General features: G+C 42.6%; 1 protein-coding gene across 3 annotated transcripts; it reads right to left on the bottom strand.

Moving 5' to 3' along the window:
* Positions 1-366: 366 nt before the first annotated feature.
* Positions 367-15,782, bottom strand: LOC136060301 (serine/arginine-rich splicing factor 5-like). 3 transcript variants are annotated; one of them, XM_065754701.1, is made up of 9 exons: positions 15,641-15,780; positions 15,079-15,203; positions 13,581-13,719; positions 10,076-10,146; positions 8,935-9,018; positions 6,862-6,934; positions 3,515-3,588; positions 2,645-2,755; positions 367-1,908 (listed from the first exon to the last, which is right to left on the bottom strand). In XM_065754701.1, exons 3-9 carry the CDS (start codon positions 13,704-13,706, stop codon positions 1,611-1,613), a joined length of 837 nt encoding a protein of 278 aa, XP_065610773.1. In that variant the 5' UTR covers positions 13,707-13,719; positions 15,079-15,203; positions 15,641-15,780; the 3' UTR covers positions 367-1,610. The 3 variants fall into 3 exon arrangements, with proteins under 3 accessions (XP_065610773.1, XP_065610772.1, XP_065610774.1); XM_065754700.1 differs by lacking the exon at positions 15,079-15,203; XM_065754702.1 differs by lacking the exons at positions 367-1,908; positions 2,645-2,755; positions 3,515-3,588; positions 15,079-15,203 and adding an exon at positions 4,304-4,547 and having other exon boundaries at positions 15,641-15,782.
* Positions 15,783-18,943: the final 3,161 nt, after the last annotated feature.

Here is an 18,943-nt window from a genome sequence, read left to right on the forward strand (position 1 = left end):
AATGCAGCATGGGTAATATAAGAATTCCTGGAACTATGTTTCAAATATTCCAAATAGATCTACTTAGAGGAAAACTCCATTACCTTTTGCATGTCTGGCTGCTGGTCCTTCTGCTGAATCGGTGGACAAGGGCATCCACACAAACACATCTGCAAGGACAGCAGAGATAACTATTATTTGCCATCAATTCAAAGAAATTTCTGTGCCACCGATGGTCACAACAATAAAATCCTTCCCAGCTGAAGATCTGATTACTTACATGTGGTTAAGTGTGTTCTAGTCAACATTTCACTTGTTTGTTCTTCCAAGAAGTTTCCTTGTGATCAGGGGTCCAAGACTGCTACCAAGTAACAGCACTACACAACATTGTAATGTAAGCCAGAAAAAGGTTTTTATTTTACTAGGATTGGTACATTTCAACACACGTAAGACTTTTGAGTTTAATTTACACATATTTTTTCCAAAAACGTTTCCCTTCTTTAACAATCCAGAAGTTAAAAAAATCTTATTCCAAATTATAAGAACAAACAGTATTTGCAGTGGAAATTTCTACTAATCAAAACAACTGTGCATTCAGGAGATTTAAAGAAATTATCCTCCTTACCCTTAAACATGATTAACTTTTGCTGCCACAACTGACTATGCTTTACCTGGGATTTTTTGCTGCTGTCCGTTACTAAAATAACTTCCTGTTCCATCAAGACTATTGCTAGTCATACACACAATACTCAGCATCATACTTCTCGGTATGAAAACTATGCCACTTTTATAAACATTAAAAACATGGACATGCATATTGACATTTCTGTGCAGTTTTATGGAGTCACCTGTCAAATAAGGCCTCTACACACAATATCACGTACTAGTGGATTACTGGAAAATTAGTATAATGGACTTGCAATAATCCTGACAGCTGGATGGTATGACTCATTTTAACAGGAAAATCCAGCTTGAATCACTGCTTAACATCGTACTGATTCACTAGCCAAATGTACAATATTCAACTGGCCAAGGTGTGTTCCTGAAAGTCTGTTGCAAATTAAGCATATTACCAAGGTCATTTAAAGCTGGAACTTAAAACAGCCTCTTAAGCCAAGCAACGGGGAAAAAAAGTGAACTCTAAACTAAATTCAGCTGGTCCATTCATACTCGCACAGAAAAGTAGCCACAGAACTTTAGGGAATAAAATCTATACTTCCTTTTCTTGGACTCCGTATCAAGGACAAAAGATAACATACTATTTTGGAAGTCAAAGGCCTTGAAGGTGGAGGGGAATCTGGGGGCAGGAGAGGGCGAAAGCAGCGTATTGTCTCATCCCATTACCTCAGCATTATGTGTACGTAATATATCTATTATAGAAACGTTTACTAATAGCAGGAAAAATAAACAACAAAAAAGACTTCCCACTCCAGACTTCACTGAAAGGAGAAAGCTGTCAGCCCCTCCTCACAGAGACGGCCTATTTGATGACAGGCACTTTGGCAATGTAAAAGGAGGTTACCTTTTCATCATGTTAACTCTTCCCCCTCCCAGTTCTCACGTGTAATTTGTCTCAAGTCTTCAAGAAACTTGAATCAAATTAAATGTATTAATACATCTCTCAGAGCAGGTTAACTACGGCTGTGAGCAGAGCTCGACCTAGAACGAGATTTTCTTTTAGAAGAAGAGGGAGATGGGGAAGAAGCTGGCAAGCTGGAGCGGTGACTCTTCTGGGAGTAGCTCTTTTTAGGCGTACGGCTGCGAGAGCGAGACCGAGAGCGGGACCGAGAGCGAGAGCGAGACCTGGACCTAGACCTGGACCTGGACCTTGATCTGGACCTGGACCTGGACCGGCTGTAAGACCTCGACGATCCCGTAGACTTGGACTTGCTGCGAGACCTTGAGTAACTCCTCGATCGGGATCTGCTTCTGGAGAAACAATTAAAAACTGTAGTCTAATCTCCTGCTAAGTTTAAAGTACTCAAAATCCAGTTTCATTCTCTACTGCTCTGTACACACAGCACTTCCAGCTGCACATCTGCACTCACTACGCACCGCATGCAGACACTTCAGAGAACAGTTTATGTTATGTTCTGTCAAACAATATCTTCTTAGGCCAAGGACAGCAGAAACTGCTGGTCTTAACGTGCTCTGCTCCCCTGACTAAATAGAACTGCCTAATGAGAAGTGCCTGCCTTCCTCCCTTTCTACCCTCTGCCTCTCCTGGAGTAGACAAACAATTTTTAGCCATTTATCAACAAAAGCAAGGAAATGAAAATTCCTATCTGTGGTATTTATTTTGAAAAGACTTAATTAAAAGAGATGCAGCTAATCTATTTTTATTTTTGATGAGAAGCATTTCACAGGTCTGTGAAGCAGCTTTCTAATAAATAAAAAAGATTTTAATAACTAAATTCAGAGCTTCTAATCTTTTTATTGTTATATTTTATTTTTAAAAATTCTTACCCTCATCCTCAAGTACTCAAGTATTCTATACACCCTATCTTCAGTGAGTCAGCTCTTACATAAATCTATTTACACTGCTGGAAAGTGGCTCTTTGCTGTGCTATCTAGCTTGGGGCCAAAGAATTAGATAATGAAACTTTGGCATTAAATAACCCAAATCCATGCCCTCAGCAGAACTTTGACAAGTCAGGCAACATACCTATGCCTTCTGTGATCCTCAATCAGTTTAATTCTGCGTCCATTCAGCTCAGTGCCATCCAATTTTTCCAGTGCACTCTTCATATCACTGTAAGATGCAAATTCCACAACCCTGCAAACCATAAAGGAAGAAAAAAAAAGTTACAAAGCAACCAAAAAAGCAAGGAGAATACATTTAAGGCTTTTTAAAATCTGCTGATTCACAGCTTGATGTTTGATCTACTCTAATCTATGTTTTAACTTATGACAGAGAAATAGGACCCTGACAGTCCATAGCCATTCATACCTTTCGTGGCCACTACTGTAAATCTCTTCTGCAGTGATGTGATAAAAACCACAGAAGCTAACGAAACTTGCATCAACTGTGGAAATACCTTTCAGTCCTCCACTAAACTGCATTTTAAAGCTGTCCAAGGAACAAAAACTTGCAAAGCCTGTTGCCCTACTTAGATTTTTAACAGTGAATAAAAAGAATCCCCTCTGTTTTTCATCACTTTTCCTTGGTTATGTTCACTTCTCACAATCCTGCCCAATGAAACAGTGCAAAAGATTGGTTGATATTTTTGCCTGAGAAATCAGAATTAGTTCATGAATGATTATACATAAGCAGCTAAGACTGCAAAACCCAGCGGCTGACTCTTCTGCCTTCTCCTTCTGTTCTGACATTGGCTTCATTCTCAAGAGAGAAGTTCAATACTACTTCTGAGCTCCTATTTACTGACAGGTTAATTATTTTTAACTGGAGAAACTTCAGCCAATTTAAGTCAGACTATGTATCAACATGTTGTTTGTTTTTGGATTACAGGAATAATGATCTTGCTTTCAACATCTTAACGTTACTGCATACATTTATAGACAAACGTGAGCTTACCCTTCATTCCTGTTGTTTCTGTGTGCATCCACATAGGTGACCTCCCCTGCCTTTCTCATGACATCTTTCAAGTCCTGCAGTAAAAGTTAACATTTCAGCTTTAAAGAGGACACAAAAGTCAGATAGCAACAGACAACATCCTCTTAGAACTTTCTCCTTGAAGACTGCATAATGCTTTACTTGCTCTCTACATATATTAGAAAAACCAGTTTCTGAAACTGAATCTAGGTAACAGCAGCTATGTACTGAAAGAATCCCTCGCTCACAATTACGCTGAATAAAATACTGCTTTTAAAATAATCCTACGTCACAAGAAGAGTTGTTAGGGAGACAGTGCAATATTTAGAACACTAACATAGACACTGTATCTAGAACCACACCAGACAAGAAGCAAGACAGCATTAAATGCACATTTTCACTCTGAGGATGAGTGGCCCAGTTAAATGACAATGTAATACACTTAAACAAATTCATTCTATATGCTCTCCTCCCCCAACTTCACAGTAAAATTAAATACAAATAGGTTTAACTAGTATACAAATAGTGATTTTTCAAGGGGATTTCTTTCCTTAGATTTCACTCTTATACTCTGTCACACTACAGTGTCGTGTCAGTAGATACCCTTGTACTTAACAGTGGCTAAAATTTGCAGGCACTATGACATTAGTTGCTCCACAGTAGCGTAAAGTACAAAAATAAAAGGTCACTAAACATCTAAAACATTTGTATAACTTAAAACAGTACTGTTGCCAAACTGTATCTGGCATTTTACGGCCCCAGACTACTTACCGCAGCACGCCACAAGTGGCAGATGACATAAGAAGGTACCTTAAGCAAAGAGTTGTTTGTCCAATACCTAGCTGGCCAAGAGGAACTCTCTTACATGAGAAAGGCAGACTGATGGCTCATAGCAATATGCTTCACGGAGGTACCAGAGGCCCTGACAGCACTGGACATAGTCTCCAGAAGTGGCTAAAGAACCCGAGGATGATCTGTGCTAGCCAATCGAGATCAAACCCAGGCAAACCAAGATCTAGATCGCCAAAAAACAGGAGTGTCATAGGAACCAAAAGGAAAATTCAGAACAGGCCAAACCCTAATTCCAGCCACTAGAAAACCCCCAAATCTCTGGTTCTTTCTTCTCCACACAAGAAAAAAGAGGGTTAACCAAATCAAGGTTGTTAGAAGAGGTTCAAAACACACTTGGTTAGAAATACGCTCGAGGAAGAAAAGACTACAAAACAAAAAGCCAAGGAAAACTTTAGAATATTTGCCACAGGATATAAGAAGGCTTAGTTTTAGCTCATCTTTCTCATTAGAATTCAGTAGTTCAATTTTAAAAACTGGCACAAGCAAGCTAGCAGGTATTTCCCTTGTTTCACATGTGCTTAAAACAAAGAAACTTTGTTTCAATAGCAAATGAAAAGTGAACCCACAGCAGCATTAGAAGTAATACCCCAACCTCAGCATCTTGAGCCCAAAGAGCATCACCACGAATTCTCACCTGTGATAGCAATGTCAACATGATTAAGATGCCACATTTGCTACTCAGAAGAGATTAGTGTGCAAGATCCACAGAATATCTGGTATTATTAGGGGAATATCTTAAAGTTATTTAGTTTTAGTTAACAACAACAGAAAACAAAAATGGAACGGCCTAATTTTATCCTAAAGTTTACAGTTCTGGTTCACCTTAAACAGCACAAGAATACCCTGTTGTCCTTTGCATCAAAAGAAAATAAATATAGGACAACCATAAATAGGAAGTGCACATATTAAAATTACATCCTTATGTAGCACAGATCTAATTTTCCCAACTGCCTGAAAATACACAGATACACAAAAACTAATGAGAGCCATAGGAAAGCTCTGAAAGTGCAGAAATGCATTTACTAAAATAAGGAGAATTCTGACAAAACTCTCTATTACAAATGAAATTATCTATTGCCAAGACAGTCAACAGTGTAGAGATGCTGATCTGAAGCTGTTTTTTGTGGTGGTGTTTTGCTGTTTTTTAATATCTCCTCAACACAGTAATTTTTAAAGGAGACAGAAGATCTCAAAGCACAGAGATCTGCACACACCAAGGATGAAAAGATGCACTTAAGTTTTAAAGCCTGGTTTCATATCAACTGTGGCTGCTAGAAGCTCAGAGATTAGAAAGGAATAATAATGCCCCGACTGTTAATGTATTACATATCTGAATCTGTTGTGTAAGTAGCATAGCTAAAAGAAGTTAAAAGGCTAAAGTCAGTAGGAAAGCAGTAAAGCTTCAAAACAAAATGAGGCATAAGCATTTTAGGTTCAAACAGCCTCTAAGCAAGTTATCAAGAAGTAAAGTCTCTTATGGTAACATACGTATACATAAAACTGTCATTAAAACATTTACTTGGAATCCTACAGATTCATTACTATGAAATTTGTACTGGGTGAGCTCAAGTCTAAAACAGTAAGTACATATAAAGCCATTATAAATATTTGCAAGTAAATGTTGCAAAATTGTTCATTACTTTTCCAAGTTATAAACTTAACTGCATCGTAGGATTTACTCTCTAACATTCTATTCTAGCTTAGTCCTCTTGTCCCTACTATCATTTCCAAACATTGTTCTGTTTGTTTGTTTAATAAAAACTCAAAAGCATAATTGCACCCAATACCCAGAAGTAACTTATATGAAATCCACTTACTTATTGCATCAACTCAAAAGTTGGTTTTTCAGTTATTTGCTACATACAAACTTTCTGAACCTATCATGCAGAAAAACAAACCTAGTTTTGCCACTGATCTGTACCCAGGCTCTCATGGAACACATGAGCAGAGCTCCAGGCAACAAAGCAGCCTCCTCTTATGGACTCCCCTGCAAGACCAAGTCTTGGACCATTCAACACTTTCTACCATGCTTGTCAGTTCGTTACTTAGGTCCATTTACTCAGAGAATACAAAGGTTAATAACGTACAAGACCTAACTGCACTTGTTCGTTCACTTCTGTAAGCTAACTTCTCCATTGTGCATCACATCACAGAGATATTTTGTAAAACAGAAGACCACAGGTGTCATTCTTCAGTAATTCAGAAAATTCTACAGTCTTTTGAAGTTTTATCAGTTGGCAAATACAATAAGCACAAATAGATCCTCAACTATAAAAACCTATTTCCTGAACTATTTACACAGCTATGAAACTAAAGACTCATTTAAGTGTCTGAATAATGATTTTATCGCTGACTTTTTGGTCTACTTTTTATTCATGATAAATATTTATGATGGCTTTAATAAAAATTTCAGCTGAGAGCAGTTACTTACAGGGTAGGAAAATGTTGTGAGAAAAGAAGGTAAGACGACAACTCACCTGCCAGCTGATACGGGATGAAAGGTTTTCAACTATGATCCTGTGTTCAGTACGAACAGGGGGTCCATAGCGGCTAGAAGAGTTCAGAGAGAAAACACACCAAACCTCCAGTGTAAGGAATTCAGAACTTCAGACATGAAATGCTTTTGCACTTTGCTGTGAGATCGGAGTCAAGTATTTCCCTTGCTGCTGCTCTGCAGATTTGATGCTCCCTAGTCAAGGACATAACTAAGAGTGCACTACAAGGACAGAGTTGTAACTAGGGGAATAAGAAGAATGTTGATGATGAATTTTATATAATTGCAGTCCCTATAGCTGTCATTTTTCTACAGATACTGAAACGAACGCCTGCTAAAATGAAAGTACTTTAAAGAGAATTTGTTTCATTTGGGTAGGCATCTTAATTCATGCTTCTAAATGCCAAGTCACTTGTCAACAGCTATTTATGCCACCATGACCTATATTCTGTGTTTTTGTGGGTAGAAATACTTCCAAGGACCCTCTCAAAAACAAAAACGTGGCTTAAAAATATTCAGTCAGAAAAGAACAGTAAGACATCTGGAGATACACTGCTCTTGCAGGTCATTGCTGACTACAGTCCTCGTCGTTCTGAATCCAAAGGGATCTGAGAGCTATGGCAAACCTATAGCAGCCTTCTGAGAAGTAATGTGGGGTTCTAACAACAGCACTACTTCACACTGCTACAAAGATTTAAGAATTAAGAACACTGACCTTACAGCAAACTGTTCTTCTCTTCTCCTCCCATAAAAACACAATCCTAAATTGTGTGTATTGATTCGTACACTGAAGCACAGGCAATTTCATTTCAGTGCATACCTCAAAGTGTCCCAATTTTTTTCAGAACATCCAGATCTTCAGGGCATTTAAACAGAGGTCCCAGAGTCCCAAAACTGGCAGGCTCAGTCTCATTTTTCCATTATTGCAAACCGAAGTCTCTTCCTGTCTGGCATCGGCAGTCTGACACCATGAACATGACTACAACGTCAGATGCCCACGACCTTCAATCACACTTCCTACTTTAAAAGTCCACTTTTAGCCTGGACCTCAGATCAATTATACCGCATCAAGGTTACGGACACTAAAGAAAAAATAATCTAATTAGCATACTTGCATATGCAAATTAGATGTTCCAGACACTGGTTTGTAACTGGCTGCCCTTGAAAGAAATGTGGAGGGTTTTTGTCAGTTAAATCTTTCAAATGCTACTCACGGTCATGAATGTTTTTACAGAGTAAATTATTTCACGCATATTTACTTCAGACAAAGTACAGACATGTGAAGTGTAGCTCTTCTGAGGAATTTATGTGAATCTGATGAACGTCACGAAATCCATTACAACACGACACAAGATTCACCTCTGGCTCAGTTCACTGAAAGTAAACACTTCCATGAATACTCTATGCCCACTACAGGTATTCCAGATATGAGCTATATCAGTTTCTCAGAATCCCCTGTTGACCAGAGGCTCTCCTTCAGCAGGGAACCTGTCCAGTCACCAAATGTGGTATTGAAATGCTTCTGCCATGTGCTAGTTATCTGAAAACCTAGTCTTGCTTCTGAAGTGTGGTTCCTTTCGTACGTTGTGTCAAAGTAAGCATTATGATAACCGTGCAACTGGAAATGTGACAGCTTGGTTAGACAGAAAATACCTTGGAGATCTACTGCTTTGCAATCACTCGACTTAGCCTGTAAGTTCCTTTTAACGACGGAAGCCTCAGTAGAGCAGCTCTGACATTTCCCTCGATTTAGTGCTAAGTCAGCCAACTCACCTGCAGCATTATCCCTTCACATCATTTACGCAACAGTGGGAAGCAAGATCAACACACTGCCCAGAACATGGAGAGGGAGCTTTTCCAAACATGTTTGTGAACCTCCATGAGCCAGTTAAACTGCTTTAACAAGCACATTCCCCTCAGCTGGAAGAAATAATGGACCTCCCCTTTCATGAAGCAACACAAGGAAAACAGAACTGGATCCCTAGCTTCTCCCACCAGTACAAAATAGCACTGCAGTTCACTACTTCTGCTTGAGGAAACAGTCCAGACCACCTACCTCGATCCACTCTGCGAGTAATAACTGAACCGTTGTGCGAATCTCCCCCTTCCTCTTCTGGCTCGAGCATGCTCAATTGTGACCCTTATGATAACAACAGAACAAACAACAAACAAAAAAAAACCACAGACTTTAAGTATTTGACACTGACTGAAATATTTCCTAACTGGAAGCAAATGTGAACCAACAAGAAGCGTCTTGCCCTGACAAGTAATACTTAATACAGTCATCAGCATTCTTTAAAGAGGCAGAACTGTTCTCCTGCTGCATTCATCTCCCTCAGACTTTCATGAAAACGGTCACAGGTCTGTAATTTAGGTTGGTTTACCAAATTTAATTGAAACAGAGCCCAAAATTAATCATAGAGTGAAAAGGATAGCAAAAAGAGCTCTAGTAACCTAATAACCTAAAACCAGTTTCCACAATCAAAACAAAAGTTACTGTAATGATCCTGCTTCATGATGTCATCTCATGACATCAGAGGCAGAAGTCAGTGGTACGGCAGCAGAGGTTGAACCTTCCTGCCAATGTTCCATTACATTTTGTTGTCTTGTGACAGATGGCAGCAGAGGGGTGTGTCAGTGAATTCCTCCACGCAGAAAAACTGCATCCACTGCTACTCATCAACACTTGCTGAATGTTTATGAAGACCAACCAATGGATGTGAGCACAGTGAGACGGTGGGTGGTGCAGTGGTGACAGTGGGCCACCTCCCATCTGCTAATGCAGATATCTGTAAGCATGACATGCAGGCTCTGCTTAAACACTGGCCAAAATACGCAGCTAATGATAGTGGCTATGCTGAATGACAGCATTTTGTGGCTGAGAATTGCTCTGTTAAACAGTATTTGTTATTGTGCTCTTTGCATCTGTTGTAGTTTCCATGGAAATAAATAGGAGGCATTACTTTTGGAGCGACCTACTTACAATCACTACTGCCTGCCTACCTGCCAATCAAAGTGCAACACTCCAAACAATATGAGGATTACCATCAACTTATTATCTGAAGTCAACAGATTCAAATGCACCTCTTCAGCTAAGTTATGGAAGGTGTTCTTAGAGCCACAACAAACAGGAGTGGGCACGAGCTAATGTGCCATATCTACATGCAAAACACCTATGGGAAAACAGTCAAGCTTACCTCTCATCACACAACTCTTTCCCATTTAGTTCATAAATTGCATCATCAGCATCCCTGTGGTCTTCAAATTCCTACAAAAGACATGGAAACAAACAACCATTTTCCCCTCAAAGTATACTAGAAAATATGCTTTCTTTATAAGTTTTCAATTTCTGCAGCAAGAACTTTGAACAAGGAATTGGACTCCTAATACATTTACACCTGAAAATCCAAGACTTTTCCATCTACAGACATTTCTTCTACCTCCACCCTGCACACTCCTTCTGCCTCCCAAAGCTATTTCAGTACAACTATTTGTGGGATCTGTAAAAAACACTTGGTTTATTACAGAAGTCTCTAAAATACGTTTTTGGGCATCAGCAAGGAGATTTTAAGGGATACAGCTTAAAATCACAGCACTACGTGCAGGGAAGTACTATATAACAGCTTGAGCTGAGCCAACTGCAACCAAAAGCAGAACTGCACGCTTCCAAAACCTTCTGAAGAATTCTTACTGAATTGGCAAAGAAACAGTAAGCTAGGAAAAAGAAAAAACCCTTCTGATTTTCTTCTAAGCTAATTCAGCTCAGTGATCTGGAAAAATGGTGCTTGTGTAAGATGAGTAAGAAAGATAAATCCTTCTTCAGTACTGGCAATCAGTGGGTCTAGATCAGCTGTGACGTGCAATTCCCTATACTGTTGCAATGGAATTTGCTGCTTCACTTTTGGCAGCAATGCTGCTTTAGTCAGCTTGAGTAGACCCTGCCCACTATCCAGCCCACTGGTTCTTGGCATGGCTGCTTGTACTGCTCTGCAAGAAACTAGGTCAAGAAACCTATCCAGATGAAAAACTGCACACTTGCTGCAGGAGGTTGGGCTGAAAAGATTGCTATTTTTTCAAATATATCAACTTCTCAGGTAGGTTTGTCATGTGGCTGAGCAACTGTAGTAATACCTCATTAGGACAAGGGGAGAAAGGGAAGAAAGCAATAGGAACAGTTGGATAGAGACCGCTTAAATCAACAGAAAATTCATAGATGGAAAAAATAAAATCACAGAACTGCAGCTTAAGAGCAACGAACAGCAGAGAAAGAGCTTCTCAAGCTGAAGAAAGCATCTGCATAACTACAAACAGCTTTTCAGAAGCAATACTGGCTTCAACTTTCCTCTCCATTTTGCACTGAAATCTGCTTCACTACCAAGTGTGGCACAACCCTGCAAAATGATGCAGACATTATCTTGGGGAAAATCACTTAGGCCCATCACTTGAGAACAGCAGTAGTTAGCATCTACATCTCCCACTGACTCCAGCTAGTTTCTAAAGCACTGAATGCCTGCAAATCTAACTAGCTTTGAATACTGGCTCTATGGCCTGAAACTTGAAAACATTCTCTATTGAAGTCTACAGAAAAAGCAAATATAATTGGTTTCAAAGATCAAGAAATGATTCAGATCAAGGTGGCTAAAAGAAGCTTTGTACTTTTAACATTCAACAGTGTTAAACAAGAGTTACTTTTTTCTTTTATGAAAGGTGTTATAAATGCAGATTTTTAAATAACCAAAACAAAGTTGAACAACCACATCCAGAGTATATCAAGGGTGAATACTACTCAATGTTTTTATCAATGATCTGGGTGACAGCAATGAATGCACCCTCACCAGTATTGTGGGTGACACTGAACCAGGAGCAGATATAGATAAGCCAAGTGGAAAAACCACCACAAGGAGATATCTTGATAGCCTGAAAGATTGTTCCAACAAGAATTGCAAGCTTTAACAAAGGTAAAACAAAGTCATGCACCTGGGGGACACTAATCCCAAGACGCCGTACAGGCTGGGGTCTGAGCTGCTTGGCAATAGCTCTGCTGCAAAGGGCATGGGAATCCTCATGGAGAGTAAGCTAAGTGTGAGTCAGCAGCATGGCCTCACAGCAAGAAAAACAAATCATGTCCTGGGCTGCACTAGAAGATCAAGGGATGTGCTTATTCTGCCCTACTTGGCATTTATTCGGCCACACCTGAACACTGTGTCCGGTTTTGATCTCTCCAGTTCAAGAAATACATAGAAAAACTGGAGCAGGACTAGCAAAGGGCCACCAAAGCTGGTAATCTTATAGAGGAAGAAAAGTTGAGGGAGTTGTGTACGTTCAGCCCGGTGAAGAGAAAGGTCAAAGGGGATCTAGTCAGAGTTTTCTAATACCTAAACAGTCACATGGGTACACAGGACAAAAAGCAAAGAGCACAAGCTACACTGGGGAAAGCCGATTTCAGATGCACGAAAACATATTCCTCATCATCAAAACAATTAAATGTTTCCAACAGTTATGGGACAATTATTCAATCTTATCATTGAGATCTGAAAAGAAAATGCCACTACATAAGATCTGGAGAAGAAAGGAAGGCTGGCTGACTCATGTACAGCAGCTGAACAGACTTTTTCCCTGAATAAGCCAATAGCCCTACCCAAAACAAAAAAAAAAAAAAAGAGGAGAAACACATAGGGAAAAGAGATGGAGAAACAGCAGCACGTGGCAAGGACAGACTGAATAAGCTCATGCTCAACTTTCAGAGCAGCCATTTACCTCCAGACTTCAAGGGGCAAGTAGCTGACTGCCAGTAAGCAAAAAGAAATACCTCATAATGCGGTGCACTCAGGAACTGGCATGTGTAGGAGTTAAGAAGTAATATTCATGTGAAGCATAAGTAGGCAAAGACTAATTTTTTTTTTCTTTTCCCATAGATTCTCACAAGGGAATGATCTTGGCAGAATGATTGGCATGAGAGCATGTTACTGTATGAGGGCGGCATAAAGCTTCCCAGCTGGAACACAGCATCACAGAATGGCACTGTATTATCAGGAGATAAAAAGCAGGGTGATCCTCAGCCAGCCTGTAAAGATTTGGACAATAGTTTTAGGGACCCAGAAGGTCTAAAAGCTGCAGTAGGAAAGTAAGATCTAGTAAACTTTGTGTTTCATGTAGTAGTCTGAGAGACACACAGTGATAGTGTGATAGGTGACACACCTACCTTTGACCACATAACACTTAAAGCTGTGCTATTTAAGTCCAACAAGCAAGCAACTATTACACACTTGTGTTAGCTAACTAACTTGCTTTTGTGTCAAGTCATCACTTAGAGATATGACCAAAGAAACTCGAAGAAGTCAAACAAAAATAGAAGGGAAGCTATAAGAACTTCCCAAGTCAAGACTTTGCTGAGTTTTACGATGCCATAACAGAGCATATATCCAGTCTTCAGAAATAAGGGATAAAATCTAAACCCCGCAGAAGAATGCATTCTGATTCATAATGCATTTCATGCAGTTAGAACAGTTCAAAGACTTTGAGCAAAACCTGGAAGAAAATAAGGAAAAATGCAACTGAATGAGAGAAAACTAATCACACCATCTGAAAAGCAACTCGAAACATACATCAATATTTTCCATTTCCCACTGGAACTACAATTCCCTCAAGTATTCCCTAGCAAAGATAGTGCCTTCAAGCAAGAGAAAGTAAGCTATTACTTACCACAAATCCAAATCCATTTTTCAGATGGATTTCTCGTATGCGTCCGTATCCTTTGAAGAATTTCTCCACATCGCGCTCACGAGCACGGGAGCTTAAGTGCCCAACAAAGACACGGCAGCCACTCATCTTAAGTGTGATGCTACAGAAAAAAAGCATCATTGCTTACCAGATTAACCAACTTGAAATAGATTAAGATCACGTTCGCACCTCAGAAAGCTTGGATAAATGGAATGTGATTTTATTATCCTCAAATTATCTGCGTTAAAAACCTAGTTCTCCTCTATAGCCAAAAACGTGAGAAACTCCTGTCTTACTGACTTTCAGCAGAACCTGTACAGAACTCTCACCTCTGCTCTTTTCAGTCATATAACAAAGTCCTCTGGCAGCTGAAATAACGGTTTCACTAGTAGCTAGACTAGAGAGGTTTTTCTTCCAGACCTTTAAAACAAACTAATATAAACTCTAAGATGAATTTACAGGGCCAACAGTAGTTTTAACACACACACACACACACAAAAAAAAATTAAAAAGAGACAATCATTGGGATAGCAACATAAAAGAATCCCAAGCTCTTGCTTTCACCTGAAAGGACTACTGCAATAAAAGTTATATTCGTGTCCAAAAAATAAACGGCAGTGATAAAATTATTTCAATTTGCTCCAACCATACAATTCGGCTTTTAACAGTCTCTCAAGTTATGAAGAAGCATTTAGTTGTCACAAGATTTCAACAATGCCAAAAAGAAGGGCAATTTTGGATATTCAGATTTTGATAACTAACTGCTGATCCAGGATAGATCATTTGAGATCTCCTCTGGAAGCTCTGTTGTTTGCCTTGAAGATATCATCTTTTCAGCACAAAGGCACCTCCAGTTCAGGACCTCGAGATGCGACAGCACGCTTCCTTCTTGTTGTAATATTGGTTTACTGATCTCAAATAGTTAAAAATTAACTAGAAAGCACATGAACAAATTTTAAGTTCACGTGATTTAGAAATGTTTAAGTTCTTGTGACTAGAAAATTTTAATTATTTGGCTCAGTTGGAGAGCTTGCTGTCATACAAATCATGAAGAACATAAGCTCTAGGGAGAAGAAATAGAGTGTGAGCTTGTATCTTACTGGGCTGTAAAGCAGATGGAACATCCTGCTGACACATCAGGTTAGCAATGGAAGGACACTAGGTACAGCATTTGGGGTCAGCATGATTCACATTCCACATTAACACCCATGAGGCTGCTTCTGACGATTAGCTCATTCACTTGTCTTACTGTGCCAGAAAAGAGGACATCGGCCTTCTGCTTGGGGGTAAAGCATGGCCGACTGCACCTACGTGGACCAGTGTAACCTGTGGGGGATGCAGGGCTCGGGATGACAGCTCTCCGTGCCACAAAGGCAAAGGTCCCCCGCGAGGGCCACGCAACCCTGCCGAGCTCACAGCAGCTGAGGCGGGGTCAGCTGCGCCTCGCCACACAGGGTCAGCGGGGGAAGGCCACGCTTACATAACCGTAACTGCGTGCCTGAAAACACGGCGAGGACCGGCATTCCGGCAACGGCACTCGTTTGAGGAACAACGGGGATATGCCCGATTACAACGACCGCGTGACTACCGCTCGTTTCTTCGCTTCTAGAAAACAACGGCTGGAGCAGATGAGGCTCAGAGAAAGGCCGGATGGGGCCGGCCGCCTAAGAAAGACCAGCAGGCCGCGCTCGGTGTGCGCCAACACGGGGGATCGCGGCGTAGTGGTGCAAAAACACGGGCGGAGGCCGGGCCCGCGGCCGCGCAGCGAGGCCGGGCCGGAGGAGGGTGGGGTAGGCCGCCGGCTCCGCGCAACGCTCGGTTGACCGCGATCGGCCTCCCCGCCCCGCCGCGCGGCCTGCTGGCGTCGCGCCTCCGCTCCCCGAGCGCCCGCTGCCCGCCGAGGCCTTCCCCGGCAGCTCCCCTCCCCCACCCCACCGCGGCCGGCCGCGCCCCGCGGCCTAAGCGCGGCCCGGCCTCGCCGAGCCCGCCCGCGGCCCTCCGCCCCGCGCCTCCTCCAGCCCGGAGAGAGCGCCGCCGCTCACCGTCGCCGGGCGCTGAGTGCTGCGGGCCGCGAGGAGAGAGAGCGCTCTTCCCGGCCGCGGCGGCAATGGCTGCCTTGTTCCTACGAGAGACCAGCAACGCCGCGCGCCCCCGACGGATGCTGCGCAACCGCCGACGTCCGACTCCAAGTCCCGGCGTGCCGTGCGGCGGGCACAGGCCGCGCCCCGGCCCCCTGCTCTGCGCGCTGGGGCTGCGGGCCGGCGGAACGGGTGGCGGCAGTGCCGATGAACCGCCGCCAGGAGACGCTCTCGCGCGGTGTGAGGCGCTGCGCGCGGTCACGGAGCCGCGGAACTGTAGGGTTGGAGGAGACCTCCAGAGATCGTGGAGCTCAGCCCCGTGCCAAAGCAGCTCCCTAGCCCGGGTTGCACAGGTAGGCGGCCAGGCGGGTCTGGAACGTCTCCAGAGGAGACTCCACCACCTCTCTGGGCTTGTTAAATTCTTGCCATCCAGATGCTGCATAGTGTGTTTTACCTGTTTTGCCCCTCTTGGTTGCGTTAGGCCTGCGCTTCCACTTCAATGGCTGCTGGGGATGTCCAGGGAGGAGAGCCCTCAGCCCCAGGGCAATCTGTGCCAGTGTTTGCCCGCCCCTAGAGCAAAATCCCGGTGTTGTTGTGTGCCTAATGCAGCCCGGGGTGCTGCTGGCCTTGCTGCAAGCCGATAGATGCGAAAAAGGTGTGATCTGACAGTTCAACAAAGCTGTCTGTGGTTAAAAAAGCACGCAGTCATAGCTGGGGAAATCTGCCTTACATCTTTAAACACAACATTCAGTTGTAAGGCTGTTTGAATTTATTTCTTAAGATTGTCCAGGCTGCTTCTGTGCAGACACTCTGTGCAGATAGCAGAGCTGGAATAGTGCAAGAGTACCACCAGCCTCAGTGCGTCTGCATGCTTGAACTGCTGTGTAAGGAGTTGAGAAGCAGAAAGAAGCTCCTTAGGTGGCAGTCTTGGAATGGTATGAGAGTTATAAGGATTGGAGTTACTGGCAATAATGAAGATAAGTCATGCCGGAAGCCCAATTAAAGCATTTTGGTTGAATCCTGCATCTCATCTCTGCCCTCTGGATCGTGTCAGAGGGGAAGAATGTGGCGGTGTGTCTGGAACAGAGCTCTGACTGCACTGCAGTCCCGCTTTCCCTTTCTTGGTTGTGGGCACTAGTGGCACAGCAGCAAAAGGCATGACGTACAGCATTCGAAGAGCCTGCAGTGTTGCCTCTAGCAAGTGGGTAGTATTTCTGGATGTTATCATGTGCAAAATCAACTCTCACAGTAGAGCTGCATGTTAGTTCCCTAGTTATTTTGAGAAGCCCATAGGAGAGCCCACTGGGAACTATTAGAGCCCTGACTGCACGCCTACAAATGCAAACAAACACTCAGCTGGATTCAGCATGCTTAAAAAACATAATCTGCTCATTACGAGGGTACACACGTTACTTTCTTTTTTTCCTTGAAGAAGACATTTTATTTTCTCTGTGGCAGAAAGCGGGATGTATGGTTTGGTGCCACAGATGAAAGACTATGTCCTATTCAACTAAGAAGCAGCAGGAGAGGAATTCTTCGTTTAAGTGATGGCAGTGTTGAGTGTGCCTAGTAAAAAAAAGAAGGCATAAAATGCAGTGTGTAAAATGCTTAACCCTCCAGTTTAAAAGTTGCTCCTGCTATTAGGCAAACCTGTACAACCAAAGCCACAGGGTCCACACAAAAAGCAACAACAGCCATTAGGGTACTAGGGGGAATGGTCTGGGAGAAGGCGTGGGCTCCTTGGAGGATGCCTGTGGCACTGGAACTGGAATGTGACAGAACTGGGTTCGGTTCACCACAGTCTTCCCCGAAGACCACAGGCAAATGGCTTCTGGCTGGAGACATAACTGAGCTGTCCTTACTGCAGCACCCACTTCAGGGGTGCAGGAGCCCAGAGTCTGAGATAGGGCCCAAGACCTGGAGTCAGGTCCCTGCACAGGGCACGGGGGCAGGTGGGGGGCACCTAGTGACCACAAATACCCATGTGCTGAGCTGCCAGGAAGCAGTAGTGAGAGATGGAGGGCTTTGTGTTGTAGCACGAGACACTCACCTGTGGCTTTGAAACCAGGCCCTCGTTTCATTGGGATCCACGGCTTGGGGCTGTCTGAGAGAAACAGGCTGGTATCTGTTTCTGTCAAGAGGTGTTGCTATGGCTAGTGAACATGTTGGCTATTTTGCTCCAGTGACACCTGGCACAATGGTCACTAGGCTGTGAACTATTGGCAAGTAGCAAGAAGATGTGAATGAACTTGCTGAGATAAGACGGTATTGTAATTACTACCAATGTATTTTCATGCATGTATATTCCAGAAATCAAAGCGTAAGTCAGAGCACAAAACCAAGGAACTACTTCCTGACTGTTGTACGCTGTCCAGATAAAAGAGAGGAATCGGACGTGGTTGGTGAGGTGGGTAGTCTATAGTGTCTGTAAGTCCACAGAACGTAGAAACGATTCATTTTATTCCTGCCATTTCGGTAGGCTTAAGCTGATAGATTTGTCCACCTTAAATAGCCCCACAGACATCCTTCCTGGAACAGAGCCAGCTGGCCAGCTCTGCCCCTTGCAATGGCTGACTTCTCTTCTGACTGCACATCAAACGCCTCTCCTCAGTGCATGCTGGGGAATGCTCTGGTTACCTGTTTGTCGTAGGGTATGCCCTATCCTTTGCTAATCCAGGTTTATTATGCTAAGACTTTCCCAGCAGCTTATGGCTAATGCTGTGGATTTTAAGGTCTTAGGTAGTAGTGACTCTTTTGGTAGTCAGTTAACTAAGCAATTTGATTAATTCATTGGGATTAAGGTCTGTTACTATCTGTTCTACCCAGCACCTGTTATGCAAGTAATTTAGTACAAATAACGTTCTTGTTATGGTCTGAAAATCATACCTCCATTCTGGTTTCTGAAGAAAGTGATTTTAATGCACACCATTCCTTTTCTCAGCCATTACAGTCTTCTCATTATTCCTTGCTCTCCCTGTTAGTTCACTGATAAAACCAGCCGATCTGATTCAGCTGGACCGATCCTCTATGGATGTATGAATGCTCCTTTGAAACTAAGTTCATTCAAGGTTGCAGACCAGTTTCCTTTCATTGTCTTCTGAGCCTCTTGGCTCTGCTCCTCTGTTCCGAAACCAGATGCTGGCAGCACTGAAGACATGCAGCAGACACAATACACACTTGAGAAGCTTTTAAAGATGGGGCTGACATTCTGGCAGGCAGGAAAGCTCCTTGTTTTCTGTGCACTGATGTGTTTTTGTCCCTGGGCCA

The sequence above is a fragment of the Cyrtonyx montezumae genome, unplaced genomic scaffold, assembly GCF_038088225.1.
Source record: "Cyrtonyx montezumae isolate F1298 unplaced genomic scaffold, pur_monq_1.0 scaffold_10, whole genome shotgun sequence".
NCBI lineage: Eukaryota > Metazoa > Chordata > Aves > Galliformes > Odontophoridae > Cyrtonyx > Cyrtonyx montezumae.

What these genes read in the sequence shown, in the direction of transcription:
- LOC136060301 (XM_065754700.1), bottom strand. Translation starts at nt 13,706, where the DNA reads ATGAGTGGCTGCCGTGTCTTTGTTGGGCACTTAAGCTCCCGTGCTCGT. An exon ending in AGAAACAACAGGAATGAAGG is followed by an intron (nt 2,756 to 3,514) that starts GTAAGCTCACGT and finishes TATGGTTTGCAG; the next exon opens with GGTTGTGGAATTTGCATCTT. An exon ending in GAGGATCACAGAAGGCATAG is followed by an intron (nt 1,909 to 2,644) that starts GTATGTTGCCTG and finishes TTGTTTCTCCAG; the next exon opens with AAGCAGATCCCGATCGAGGA.